The 15004-nt window shown below is 50.8% G+C and overlaps 1 protein-coding gene across 1 annotated transcript in view; it reads right to left on the bottom strand.

Moving 5' to 3' along the window:
• Positions 1-15004, bottom strand: part of FAM178B (family with sequence similarity 178 member B) — a 96768-nt gene that overhangs the window by 72620 nt on the left and 9144 nt on the right. The window contains 5 exon segments of the mRNA XM_060116977.1: positions 313-465; positions 5078-5185; positions 8056-8117; positions 9136-9557; positions 9757-9826. Of these exon segments, the coding sequence (XP_059972960.1) occupies positions 313-465; positions 5078-5185; positions 8056-8117; positions 9136-9557; positions 9757-9826 (815 nt within the window).

The raw sequence follows: 15004 nt of genomic DNA, 5'->3' as shown, positions 1-15004 counted from the left end.
ATAACCCCAAAGGCATGTATGATGGGTGTGACCGGAGCTGTTCCATGAAACTGGGGCATGGGGGAGGAAGAGGCGACACAATTACAGAACAGATGCCTAATATCTGCTGTAATGTAAGGTTTTTTAAAGTGTGTGCATCTAAATTGGTAAATGAAATATTATAAGTTGACGTGTGCTATTTCATCTGTTTCCCTAAAAGCGGACAGACATATCCAAATTGGCAAAACACAGCTTTGCATTGCCTCATTTGGGGTGGTCCTTACCACTGGGTTCCCTGAGAGAGGGGCCTGGTAATGCCACGCCGATGTTTACCTGAGGAACAGCTCTTCCAGGCAGCTCCGTGGCTTCAGGTGTGAACAGTCCAGGATGCAGGGCAGAAGGTGATGCCGGGGTAGAAACATAGTCTCGCCTGGATGTACTGCTGGGATGACCCGCAGTGACACGGAGAACCTCTCCACCAGCTTCCTGGCAAAGCAAGGGGCAGGAGAGCCGGGCGTCAGCAGGCACACCTGGTCTGCAGCCTGGAGGAAGGCCAGGGAGGACCAGATGGCTGCCCCCGCCCTGCAGCCCCCGCCTGGTGGGGACCAGCCCAGGGACACGGCGCCACCTGCTGACGGAGGGGGAGCCCGAGAGATGCAGACTGAGGAGCCCTTCCCCCTCCCACTCTGGGTCAAACCCCAACCCCTCCCTCAGGGCCTTGGTCCAGGAGCCAGAATCCTGGTCCCAAATCCTGCCCCACCCATGGGCTGCGTTCAAACTTTCACTGAGTGCCCACGACTGCGAGTGCCAGGCGCTGAAGGATGAGTCAGGCGTGAGTTGCCCTTGCACGGCCAGGAAAAGTGTAAAGGGATCACGGCAATGCCTTCCAGCAAGGGGACCAGCCTCAGAGCTGCCACATGGTGCCTCGAGGGGAGGACTCTCCCCTGCTTGGACTGCTTGGACTCTTCCTCTGAGCAGCGTCCTCAAGCTCCTGTGAGCAGGACGACTCTCCAGGGAACCTGCTAAATGCAGACACCCAGGCCCACGCCGCCCTGCGAGTCTCATTTAGTGGATCAGAGATGGGCCGCACATCCACAGAGGGGATACATTCCGACTCTATAGGCACGCATCTAAGAGAGGCGGTGAAGAGGATTCCTAAGAATGAGGCAGGTCTCTGCACCACGCAGGATGGAATGATCCCCTGAGCACAGTACGCAGTGGGTGAAAATAGCAAGTTGCAGAATAGGAGGTGCGTGTGTGCACGCGTGCGCACGTGCACGTCAACACACAGACATGCACACGCACGTTCTTAGACACAGACAACACCCCCCCACACATCTGATGCGCCCAACCAAGGTCTGGGGTCGTCCCTAGGGAACAGGATGGGGGAGGGGAAGGAAGAAGTGACATTTCCCGTTTATTTCACGCAACTGTGTTCGGCTTGATTTTGCAGTAACATAACATACACTTGACAATAAAAATAACAAAATAACACGAGGCACAGGCACTGCACCCCCTCCCCTCACCAGAGGAAGGCCCATACCCAGGTTCTCAGCTAGGCCCTGAGGCAGTGAACTTGGAGGCGACACTGCCAGGGACTCCCGTGAGGATCTGGGACCAAGTGGCCGGCACTGGAAGTGGAGGTGCAGAGCTGGTGGCCCATCAGCTGGCCAGAGGAAACCTGTCACTCTCTGGCCAAGTGACCCAAGGTAAGGAGGGTCATTCTAAGGATGAAATGGCACAATGAATGGGAATGACGTCGGAAAATTGGGGAGATTCTGATCCCGCAGCCTTTGGAAGTAGCCTTGGCAAACCACCGCACAAATGGTGAAACAATTTTCTGTTCTGTTCATTTCTTTGCTCTTTGAGTTTCTGGCTATCTATGGTTCCCTATGTTGTTTTTATAATTTGAAGAAAGGTACAAATCATTAGAAGTTTGTAAGAACTCGGCTCATCTGTAAAAAGGTCTCAGCTCCTGTCCCCCAAACTATCGTTCAAAGGGCCTTTTGTGATATTAAATATAATGTATGTGTAATTATTCAGAACTCTGAGATGACTCTCTTGCATCTAATTGAGGATTTCCTGTGCAGCCCAGAACCGAGGATAAAGGATGATGCTGTGGTATAAATATCCTCCCCTCCCCTGCCCCAGCACACACATAAGGTCTTTTAACTTTAAGGAACAGAGAATATAGGACACTGTCTATTCAAGACGCAAGCAATCCTTGGAGCAGGAGCGGATGATCTGCTCAGGATGATTGGGGGCCTTTCTGTGACGCGTAATTGTGGTGGTCACGTGACTCCTGGTCACAGGCGACCTGCCTGCCATATGGTAGCCAGCCCCCAGCCTTGGCCTCACCCCTTCCGGACCCACACCCCTGCTTGGCACCCCCCATCCCACCCCCGGCCCCATTCAGGGATGGAAGAGGCTGCTGGCTTTGTACATCAGTGAGTAATTTTCTTTGAAGCAGAGAACTGAACTGTCCCATCAAAATGATCCCACATCAAAACAACCACCTCAGTGGCTGCTGTCAAAAAAGCCTTTCTCAAAGTACTACTTGAAAATGTCACGTGCCCAGAAAATTATCAGCAATTTCATAGCCTGGAACACCGTATGCCCAGGTAACTCCCTTTCTGTGGGGAATTTTCAAAACATCCAGGCCATGACTTCCAGAATCCTGGATGCACTCAGGAGAAAGGCAAAGAGCTGGAAAGATTATTCTGGCTACAGAGCTGTCTCAAAATGTTTACTTCCAAGGCTATCCATCCGGTGAGCGGGGGACCTGGAAAGCGAACCCACGGCCCCCGACATAGAAAACCGCTTCATCACTCACGATGCCACCAAGGCCTTTGGCCCAAACCCGCCGATTCCATTCAGTCCTCATGCTCTGCAGGGAGCCATCGTGAGACCACGAGGCACCCTTTCCCTGCCCCTGGGCAGCGTGTGGAAACGGGGACCAGTTAGGAGACAGGCATCCCCTAATCCGGGCCAGGGGCCAGCAACTGCACACAGGCTGTGGCCTCCTCTCGCCCGCCTGCTTCTGTAAACGAGGTCTCAGTGCAACACAAGCAGGCTCACCGGTTACGGATGGCTGACGTGGTTGACGGGTGCTTTCCCGCCACGACAGCTGAGCCACGTAGCCGCCGACAGGCTGTATGGTCCTCAAGGCCTGAAATATTTACTATTCACAGGCTTTACAGAAAGTCCAAAGACAATCAGCAGAAAGACTTGAGAAAAAAAGCACACGGGCAGCCAAGGTGTTGCTTGGGATCCTCTCTGGGCATCAGTGACGGTGGGAACCATTTGGGGGTCCTGAGAGCGGGGGCCCCCAGGTGTCCGTGTGTCATCGCTCACGCCCCTCAGTGAGGGGATGCAGAATGCTGACTCAGCACGAGCACCCAAACCAGACCATCACGGCTGGGACCTCAATAACGTCACCCGGACGCATAGAAAAAGAAAAGCCCGGACAGGCAGGCAATCCAGGGCGTGTGGACCAGCCTGCCCTCAGTCACACAGGGGCACGTGGGGCCTGAGGGAGGGAGGGGAGAAAGGAAAGGAAGGCAGACAGACAGACAGACAGATCCGTCCCGGCTCCACTTTCCCCCTCGGCTGCTGCCCAGTCTTCTCTTTTGCCGTCTCCTCTCGTTCTCTGAATCTATTCCAGGCAGGCTCGCCCCCTGTCACCCCCCAGGGCTGCTCCTGTCAACGTCACCGTGATCTCTACGTTGTGCCCTCTGGCCCCTGCTCTTCTCTCTATGGCTCCCGGCTGATCTCATCTGGTTTTGCAGCTCTAAATGTCACCTATACATGGTGATTCCCAAGCTGGCCTCTCTAGACAAGGGGGTCCTTGTCTTGGTCTCACCCCGGGGGTCCCCCAATGAACTCTTGTGCCCGTGCCTGCCACCCCCCAGCGTGCGTCACTCAGCCCTCCTCCATTAAATAAAGACAACTCCGACCTTCTGGCTGCTCAGGCCAAAATCCCCGGGGTCCCTCTGATTCCTCTCTTTCTCCCAGAGCCTCCCTCCAGCTCGTCAGCAAACCCTGTCGGTTCTACCCTGAAAACGTACCCAGAGTTTGCCTCCTCCTCACCACCCGGCCCTGACCGCTCCGGGATTACTACCACGGCGCCACGACCACCCCCACCCCGAGTCTACCCTCCACCCCGTTCAGAGGAGCGGCAGCCACAAGGCCCTCCCAGGGCCGCCTCTCACCATCTTCAGGGCTCTGCTGAAAAGCCAGCTACTCACAGAGGCCTTCCCTGACCCCTCCTCCAAATCTTCCAGCCCTCCCGGCACTGCTGACGCCCCCTCCCCACTCTCTCCTTTCTCATGAGCACTTGTCACACAGCTCCCTTCATTCACCGTGTGCATTGGTGGTCTCCCCGCCCGGACGGCGAGCAACACGGGGGCAGAGACCTCTGTCTGTTCTCTTCCTGCTGTATCCCCAGAGTCTGCACGGAGCCTAGCACAAAGTTGGCAGGTAACAGATGTTTAATGGATGGGTGGACAGACGGATGGACAGATGGATGGACAAATGGATGAATGGATAACAGGGTACCCTGAAGATGAATTCAACTGTGGTCCTCAGCTATCTCCGAGACTCCATGGTACAGATGACTCCAGCCCTCCCTCCAGCCCATGGGCCAGCAGACTCCAGCCCAGACGACAGCTGACAGAAGCCGGCTCCCTTCCCCACACAGGGGAAGACAGAAAATGTCCCGTGGCTGTATTTTCCCGTTTAAAGTCAGTGTTCATTCAGACTGCAGTTTGAGACCTGGTTCCACACGTTTGGGCAGACAACAGGGGAAGAGCGGGCCGTATTTCATACCTCTGTGTCTTCAAAGGCCCACACTAGACCCTGACACACAGTAGGTGAATAAATGCTTCTCGAATCAATGAACAGATGTGGGATGAAGAGAAGGACGCAGCTTGAGAACTCAACAGCACACAAATCGCGGTTGAAACCATCCAAAACCAAGGGCAGGTGAGCACTTAAACCCTCTGCCTGGAGAGGCGGGTGCGGGGACTTGGCCCTGAGTGGGCACACGGCTCCCCTCCCACCTGTGCCCACTCCCCAAACCTGTGTCCACTCCCCACACCTGTGCTGTGGTGTGAGCGGCACTTCATCTTCATCAGGATCCAAGGAGTTGAGGTCAAGACAGTCCTGCAGAAGCAGCCTCTCTCGCTCTTGCTCCAGGGCCTGTTCCCTGCCAGAAGGTGAGAGGTGACAACAGGGTCAGTGCAGTGCCTGCTCATCCGGCCCCGTCACTGGGCCGCAGGGGCCTCCCTGGGCACAGCAAGGCCTAGGCACGGGGACCAGGGAGCCCGGAGCCCTGTCTCCCTGCACACAGCTCTCAGACTTAGATTCCTGGGGCGGGGGAGGGACTGCACCGCATCAGCTGTGCTGCCTGAAAGAAGACAATTTACGCTACACAACTTCAAACGCACCTTTATTTGTGTACTTTGTTCTGGCATTTGCTCTCTTTTTAACACACCAGGGACAGGGCCTAGCCCTTCTGGTCCAGCCACACTGACCAGGAGCAGCCCCTGTGCCCATGGCTCCCCCAGGCCTGACTCTCTAGCCCCAAGTGGCAGCCCCCCAGGGCCTGCTCCTTCCCTACTGCACCTGCACAGCCCCCGAGTCCGTTTTCTCCCTCCAGGCCTGAGCGCCTCACTTCCCTTTTCAATCGGCCCCACCAGAGGCCCTGTGTGCCGACCATCATCTTGCGGGAGCCCGGCTCCCTCACCTCCTGCCCTGACCACACGCAAACCCCAAGGGGGCACCAGTCCCCGCTTGGCCTTCTGAGTCCTTGTTCCCTCCGGCTGTTGAGGGAGCCCCTGGGAGCCCCCCGGCCCTCACCCTGCCCTCCGGGTGCTCACCCTGGCTTTGCCCACTGGTCCTCGGTTCTCAAAGGCTTCGCCTCCAGTCCAGCCTGTCTTGGGTTCAGATCCTTTGAGCCAGCCACTAGATGGATGATTTGCAGCCAAACGTGGCCGATCCTCCCGACATTGTGCACCCAATTCTCAATTCCTCTTCCCTACACAGGCCCCGGCCACCCAGGGCAGCAGGTCCCACGGGAGCTCCCCGAGGCCCTGTCTCATCACCATTCACCCTACTCCCCCCTCACGTTTCCCATCCATTCTCCATAACGCAGCCTGAGTGCCCTCTCTTAAACACTTGGCAAAACACATCAGGACCTGCTTAAAGTTCGCCCGCGACTCGACCCTGTGTTCACGAGGCTCCGTTCCCATCTCAGCTGCACCTCCTGCTCCGTCCACTCCCCACACTCTGGCACCAAGAACTCCAGTCCTAGCCAGCCAGGAGAGGCACGGTCTGTCCTTCCTGCCTTTACATGTGTGGTCACTCCTGCTGCCCTCCCACCTCTTATCCTCCAAGGTCCAAGGACAAGGATCCCCCTGGGGAGCCTGTCCTGACTCCCAGGCTAAGTTAGATGCCACTATTCCAGGCCCCTCCGTAGCAGCTTTACAGCACGGGAAATACTAGAATCATTGCGTTCAGTTCCAGGTCTGTGGGGCTCACCACCATATCTGTATATCCGGTGCCTGGCACAGGGCGCAGCACAGAGCAGGAACCTTCCCATGCCAGGCACTGAGGAGCGGGTAGTTCCCCACGCGTGTTCACTTTCCTGTTGACACTTCTGAGTATCTAATACATTTACAGCTGGATACCGTGCAAACATACAGACATGGCCCCTTCCCTAACTTACCCTCTGGTTAGGAAAAAATATACTCAGGTAAAGGAGTTAAACAACAGAAGTCACGGGCTGTTAAGAGCCAGAGGAGAAAGATGACTCTGGGGTGGGGTCAAGAATAGACATAGGAGAGAAAACAATCATTCATCCCACACGTGTCTTTAACCCCCTCTTGCAGGCAAGAACATGGGCTGGGAATTGGGAAAAACAGAGACCAGTGAGATGTCATTCCGACAAGAACCCAAGCATCAGACCACAGCACCGTCTCTTAACTTCCGCAAAGTGAGTGCGCACACACTGAGCAAAAACAACACCGGAGAGCTTCCCTGGTGGCGCAGTGGTTGAGAGTCCGCCTGCCGATGCAGGGGACACGGGTCGTGCCCTGGTCCGGGAAGATCCCACGTGCCACGGAGTGTCTGGGCCCGTGAGCCATGGCCGCTGAGCCTGCGCGTACGGAGCCTGTGCTCCGCAACGGGAGAGGCCAAGACAGTGAGAGGCCCGCGTACCACAAAACAAAAACAAAAACAAAAACAAAACACTGGAGAAGGGATGAGAACACAGAATAAGCCTGTGGGCAACGGGCTCCCATGCATCAAAGCGCAAGGGGTGAAGTCCACTGCATCCCAGCCGCCCCAGTCCTCGCGGGCAATGGAGGAGCAGGATTCTAGTGTCTTCACCACTAAATGGGCCCTCAGGGCAAGCCAACCATGGCACCTGCTTTCCAGTAAAGAGAGCACCGGGGTTGGTTTCCATCCCCACCTCCACCTCCTTAAGGGACTTACAGTTCTGATGGGATGTGACTTTTGCCTTTAGAAACCAACTTCCACGTGAGACATGCTCACCGTAATCCTGGGGGGAGGGCAGGTGAACTAGACCAAGTGCTATGGAATAACGAGCAAAGCGTGCTCAGGTGGCGGTGTGGGGCAGGGCACAGGAAAAGCTGGCACCTTACCCCCCACCCCTCCCACTCCACCTCTGTCACCGTCGAGTCGATGGTCAGGCTGTGCGCCTCGGTATCAAAGCAGTGTGCTTCTTCTGGTTCGCTCAGTGGAAGCTGAGCAAGCCCTAAACTGGCATGAACTGGGCAGAATAGCACCGAGGTGGAGACAGAACCGGAACGAGGGCTCTGTACGTGGTGAGGGTCCGGGGCTCTCTGCCTCAGAGATGCTGCCCTTTGACCCGCTACTGTTCTGCACACTCGTTATTCACCAGGGCACACAGGGCACTCAGGAGGCATGCCGATGGCGGGGGTAGGCTGCTTTATCCTGAGAGGAATTTGCTCTGAGTCTCTGAGGACAAACCCATGAAATTACTGCCAACCCCACAGAAATGAAGACCCCCCACGATGGACCCTCCCCACTCACCTCTTCTCCTGCAGTAAGTAATCCAAGCTGTTGAAGTAGCACTCGGAGCCCCCAGAGGCAAGCTGGAGAAGCCACATGGGAATGGGCAAGAAAGAGAAAGACAAAGACAGAGGGAAAACAATAAAACTGAAGCTACGTTAAGCCCTTTACTTATTTTGTTTACTTTTCTGAACAGGCAATATATTCACTCGCTCACTTCCATCCCCAGCCGTCCAGGTCCCTCCCCACAGGTGACCACAGGTGTTTACTGCTGGCTGTGCTGAGCTATTGTACGCACAGACAAGCAAACAGTAATACATCATAGACTCTCTCCTTCAACACAGGTGGTAGCACGCTACACCCCCTATTCTGCACTTTGCTGATTTTCAGTTAACAATATGTCTTCAGGGTCATTCCATATCAATACTAAAGAGAGAGTTTTTTTTTAAAAAAAAAACCACTTCCATGGTATTCTGATTTATGATTAGAACATAATTTATTAGTTCCCTAGTGATTGGCATTTTGGTTACTGGCAATCTTGAGCTATTACAAATAAATAAATCCTATTCTTAGAATAAATTTCCCGGATCTATGGACACTCAGATGTCCCCACAGTCTTCCCCAGCAACCACAGTTTATTCCCGGCTTAAAGTTCATCACTGAAGTTTCCACTTAGGAATCCCAGGTCGCTGGACCACAGTTAGCCTGAGGCTTTGTGCCTGACCTCGCCCAGACCCATGATCCCAAGCACAGCTGCAAAAGCCTGATGGGACCCACTCAGGGGCAGCACCAAATACGGCACCACCCCCGGCATCTTCATTAGCAGGAGTTACGAGCAGAAATACAGGGGGAGATGCAGCCCAGCCCTGGGGGCCCAAGCTCCCAGGCACGAGGGCCCAGGGGCTGGGGAGAGGTGGCGGGGTGTGTGTGGCCAAGGAGGGACAGTCAAGGCGAGGTGGCCGGAGGGCAGTTGGGGTGTGGCTGAGGAGGATGGCCAAAAAGGGGTGGCTTGGGGGTGACTAAGGAGAGGTGGATGAAGAGGGGCGGCAAGGAGAGGAGGCCAAGGGGCAGTTCCTGGCTTACCGAGGTACGGGCGTCCACCCATGGCGCTGCAGCCTTTGGGCTGGTGCCTGCCGTGCTCCAGAACGGATCCTCCAGTGAGGCCAGACCCCCCACGGGGTCTGGGTCCTGGGGCTCCTGCTCTGACTCTTCGGGCAGCTGGTGGGCCAGTCTTCTCAGGCCCCGAGGCCCCGCCGTGCCTGCCTGCCTCTGGGCTGGGGCCCCACTGTCAGCCAGCAGGGCCCTCCGCTTCAGGAACTCCATGGCTGGCGGGCTCCAGTCACTGGGGAACATGTCTCCGTCGGCCTGCATCTTGGGCTTCTTCGACGACTTGGGAGCTAGAGCAGAGGAGGGGCTGCAAAGGCGCTGCGTGGGGTGCAGGAGCCCCTGGTCCAGGGGGTGGTTGAGGCCGCCGCCCTTCAGGTTGGGCAAGAGGATGGGTCTGGCAGCGGCTGCCTGAACCCCTGTGGACGGGACAGAGTCCTGCAGTGTCCCCACCTGCCCGCCACCATCCCAACCACGGCGCCACACTGGCTGAGGAGAGGGGTGGCTTGGGATTGCTGTGGGCAGCATGCAAGGGGAGTCCCTCAACCGTGCGTTTTCCACTCCTTCGTGGCCCCAAACCTCAGAAAGGCTCTACCTGCACAGGGGAGTGACACCTACCTTCTCTCCAAGGATGGACTAGCACAGACTTCTCGGGCCTGGCCATCTGCACACCACTGGGCGTTTTATCCTGGAAGGAACCACCTGTCAGGTGAGGCGAGCCTCCAGAAGAGAGCTAAGTGCTCTAGAGGGGGTCCTGGGCAAGGAACTCCCCCTCCAGCTCCACCCCAAGGACTCAGCACATGTACCACAAAGATCAAGTTGCTGAGGTGAAGGAGGCTTGTTCTGACCTCTCATTTCAAGGACATGATGGGCAAGTGTAAAGACATCAACATTTTTTAAACCTGTATGAAATACTGCATAAAACAATATTATACAAACCTATTGTGGTAATCATTTCATGATGTATATTAAGTCAAATCATTATGCTGTACACTTTAGACTTATAAAATGGTATATGTCAATTATATCTTAATACAATTGTAAAAAAAGAAAAACATTTCAAAAAGAAAAAAGAGGGCTTCCCTGGTGGCGCAGTGGTTGAGAGTCCGCCTGCCAATGCAGGGGACACGGGTTCATGCCCCGGTCTGGGAAGATCCCACATGCCGCGGAGCGGCTGGGCCCGTGAGCCATGGCCGCTGAGCCTGTGCTCCACAACGGGAGAGGCCACAACAGTGAGAGGCCCGTGTACCGCAAAAAAAAAAAAAAAAGAAGGAAAAAGAAATGTCATACATATATGTTAATGAACACACAATGTTTAAAGATGTAATTTGTGCCAATAAAAACATAAAGAGGAGGGATGGAGTTGTATAGGAGCAGTTTTTGTATACTATTGAATGAAGCTAGGTTGGTATTAATTCAAACAAGTCTGTAATAAATTTAAGATATAAATTATAATCTCCAGTGTCACTACTAACAAAATAACTTCAAAATATATAGAAAAGGAAATGAGGAGGGAACCAAAATCACACACTACAAAAAAAATCAGTTAAACACAAAAGAAGGCAGTAATGGATGAACTGAGAAACAAAAAAAGATGTAAGATATATAAGAAACAAATAGTAAAATGGCAGAAATTCTTCCTTATGAGTAATTAGTTTAAACATAAGTGGAGTAAATTCTCAAATCAAAAGGCAGATACTGGCAAAATGGACTAAACAAACATGATCCAACTATATGCCATCTACAAGAGTTTCACTTTACATCTAAAGATACAAATAGATTGAAAGTGAAAGGATGGAAAAGATAACTCCATGTAAACAGAAACCCAAAGAGACCTGGAGTAGCTATATTAGCATCAGAAAAAATAGATGTTAAGTCAAAAATTACTATGAGACAAAGCAAACCATTATACATTGATATAAGGGTCAGTCATCAAGAATATATAACAATTATAAACATATATGCGCCTAAAAGCAGAGCTCCAAACTATGTGCTGCAAAATGACAGAGCTGAAGGGAGAAATAATTATAAAATAATAGCTGAAGGCTTCCATATCCTACTTTCAACAATGAAATTACATGGAAGATCAAAAGAAAACAGAGGACTTGAGCAACACTATAAACCAACTAAACATAACCAGACAGACACAGAACCCTTCACCCTGCAACAGCACAATGTGCATTCTTTGCAAATACACGTAGAATTCCTTCAGGATAATTTATCTGTTAGGCCAGAAAACAAGTCTCAATAAATTTTAAAATACTGAATTCATACAAAGTATCTTTCCCTGTCACAATAGAAACTAGAAATAAATGACAGAAGAAATTTCACAAATACATAGAAGTAAAACAAACTCTTAAACTGTATATACATATATATATATATACATATATATATACACACATATATATATACATACATATATACATATATATATATGTGTGTATATATATGTATATATATATGTATATATATATACACACACACACACACACCAAAGGAGTAGAACCGAGTTCTGGAAATAAACACATACATCTATGGTCAACTGATTTTCAATAAAGATGCCAAGAACATTCAGTGGAGAAAGAAGAGTCTTTTCAACAAATGGTGCTAGGCAACTGGACATTCACATGCAAAAGAATGACACTGGACCCTTGTCTCACCAGACACTATACACAGTAATTAATTCAAAATAGATGAAAAACCTAAACAGAAGCACTAAAACCATATGGCTCAGAGGAAAACATAGGGGTAAGTCTTCATGGCTTCAGATTTGGCAAATGGTTTCTTAAGATATGACACCAACAGCACAGGCAACAAAAGAAAAAATACATAAATAGGATTTCATCAAAATTTAAAATGTTGGGGCTTCCCTGGTGGCACAGTGGTTGAGAGTCCGCCTGCCGATGCAGGGGACACGGGTTCGTGTCCCGCTCCGGGAAGATCCCACATGCCGCGGAGCGGCTGGGCCCGTGAGCCATGGCCGCTGAGCCTGTGCGTCCGGAGCCTGTGCTCCGCAACGGGAGAGGCCACAGCAGTGAGAGGCCCGCATACCACACACACACACAAAAATTTTTAATTTTGCACTTCAAAGAATATTGCAAGAAAATAAAAGGACAACCTACAGAATGTGACAAAATATTTGCAAATCATTTATTTGATTAGAGTCTAGGATCCAGAACATATGAAGAACTCTTACAACTTAGCAACAAAAAGGTAAAAAAATCCAATTAAAAAATAAGCAGAAGACTTGAATAGGCATTTTCAAAAGAGGATACACAAAGGGCCAACCAGCACATGAGAAGATGCTCAATGTTAACAGTCACTTTATTAGGGAAGTGTGAATCAAAACCACAATGAAATGCTACTTCACACCCACCAGGATGTCTATCGTCAAAAACAAAAACAAAAAATAACTAGTGCTGGTGAGGACTGGAGAAATTGGAACCCTCATACATTGCTGCTGTGAACATAAAATGGTACAGCCACTGTGGAAGACAGGTTGGCAGTTCCTCAGTTAGTTACGATACAATTACCATATGAATTACCAAATGACGCAGGAATTCCACTCCTAAGTATATACCCAAAAGAAGTGAAAATAGGTTCTCAGACAAATCCTTGCACATGAATGTTCCCAGTAGCACTCTTCACATAGCCAAAAGGTGGAAGTAATGCAAATGTCTATCTACTACTGAATGGATGAACAAAAGGTGGTATATCCACACAGTGGAATATTATTGAGCCACAACAAGGAATGAAGCACTGATACATGCTATAACAATGGATAAACCTCAAAAACGTTATGCTAAGTGAAAGAAGACAGACACAAAAGAATCATATATATGATTCTCTATATATGAAATGCCCAGAGTAGGCAAATCCACAGAGACAGAAAGTAGACTAGTGGTTGCCAGGTGCTGTGGGAGGTGTGGGGAGGGGAGGAGGACTGAGGAGTGACTGCTTACTGCGTAAGCTTTCCTCTTTGGATAATGAAAATGCTCTAGAACTAGACAGCGCTAACGCACAACACCATGAATGTACCAAATGCCACTGTGTTATACACTTTAAAATGGTTAAAATGGTAAGTCTTATGTATATTTTACCACAATAAAAGATAAATAAATATATAAATTATACACGGGGGAAAAGTGTATGCAAAATAACGTCAGGTAAGTAGAGGTCAACACAACTTGGTAGAAATCATGAATTAAAAAGAAAAAAAACAGAACTTCTCTGGTGGCACCGTGGTTAAGAATCCCCCTGCCAATGCAGGGGACATGGGTTCAAGCCCTGGTCCGGGAAGATCCCACATGCCACAGAGCAACTAAGCCCGTGCGCCACAACTACTGAGCCTGCACTCTAGGGCCCGCGAGCCACAGCTACTGAGCCCACGTGCCACAACTACTGAAGCCTGTGAGCCTAGATCCCGTGCTCTGCAACAAGAGAAGCCACTGCAATGAGAAGCCTGCACACTGCAAAGAAGAGTAGCCCCCACTCGCTGCAACTAGAGAAAGCCAGCATGCAGCAACGAAGACCCAACGCAGCTAAACACAAATGAAAAGAAAATAAACTTATAAAAAAATTACAGAAATATGAAATAACCATATGAAGTGAAGGAGTTATGGTTGTAATTTTTTGCAAAATTGTTTAAATAATAAAATGTTCTAAATGTGTGCCCATCTAAGCACTGGAGGGCAGCATCAGAAGCCTTTAGGGGACCAGTGAGATAAGGATGGCACTAAAAATCACCCTGTCCTGGTTCTGACATCCTGCCCTCCTTGGGGCCTTCAGGAGGTGTTGCCCAGGACTGCCCATTCTCCCACTTGCCAGTGGGATTTTTTTCTAGTTTTTCTGCCTTAAAAAATAATCACTCTTCCTTCCAGTCCTTCTTGAAAATTGCTTCTGATTCAACCTTCCTAAGCATCAACTCAATCGTGTAACCTCCTCTGCTCAGAAGCCATTGCTGGGCAAAGGTACACACATGAGGCATCTTTAGAAGGTGATGAAGATATTCTCTATCTTGACTGTGGTGGTGGTTCCTCAAAAACTACATACCATTGTCAAAGCTCACGGACCTGCACATCTAGAAAGGGTAAATTTTACTGGATGTAAGTTATACCTCCATAAACCTAACTTAAGAAATAACACCAGCTTCCACTTAGCAAATATTGAGACTTTTCAACATATAAAATTATTTCCACATTAGAAATCATCTGGAGGAAAACACAACATACAATTTCTGTTAAATGAAATGAAAATGCTTCTGGGATAATCTAAGCCATCTCTGTATATAAGGTGTCCACTGTTGGCCCTCCCAGTTCTGAACTCAATGGGGACCCTGGCAAGTGCTAAGAAATCACTGAACTTCCCCTTGTAAAGGAGAAGTGGGAGCAGAGGGGGTTCAAGTCTTGACAGGAGCCCCCCGGTGGCATTTCTTCCTCCCGCTGTGGGGTGATACTTGGGCCATGGTGTGCCTTCTACCTAGCAGGCCCCTTTGGCCCTGGGGAAACAAGAAGGACGAGGGTGGGGCCCAGTGGAAAGGGAGCCAGAATGGAGGCTTCAGGATGAGCCAAGCAGAGGATACGGTCTGGGAGATAGGAGAGCAGTTGTCCATCAGGACTGCAGGACAGGAGAGCAGGCAGGGTGTCAGGGTGAAGGAGCATCAAGGTGCATATATTAGTCAGCTTGGGCTGCTGTAACAAGTAGCACAGCCTGGGGGGCTCAAACAACAGACATTTATTTCACAATTCTGTGAGGCTAGATGTCAAAGATCAAGGTGTCAGCAGGGTTGGTTTCTTCTGAACCTGTCTCCTTGGCTTGCACATGGCTCTCTCCTCCCTGTGTCATCCACATGGTTTCTGCTCTG

The sequence above is a fragment of the Mesoplodon densirostris genome, chromosome 14 (assembly GCF_025265405.1).
Source record: "Mesoplodon densirostris isolate mMesDen1 chromosome 14, mMesDen1 primary haplotype, whole genome shotgun sequence".
In the NCBI taxonomy this organism is placed as follows: domain Eukaryota; kingdom Metazoa; phylum Chordata; class Mammalia; order Artiodactyla; family Ziphiidae; genus Mesoplodon; species Mesoplodon densirostris.
This window is presented reverse-complemented; position numbering and strand designations above follow the sequence as displayed.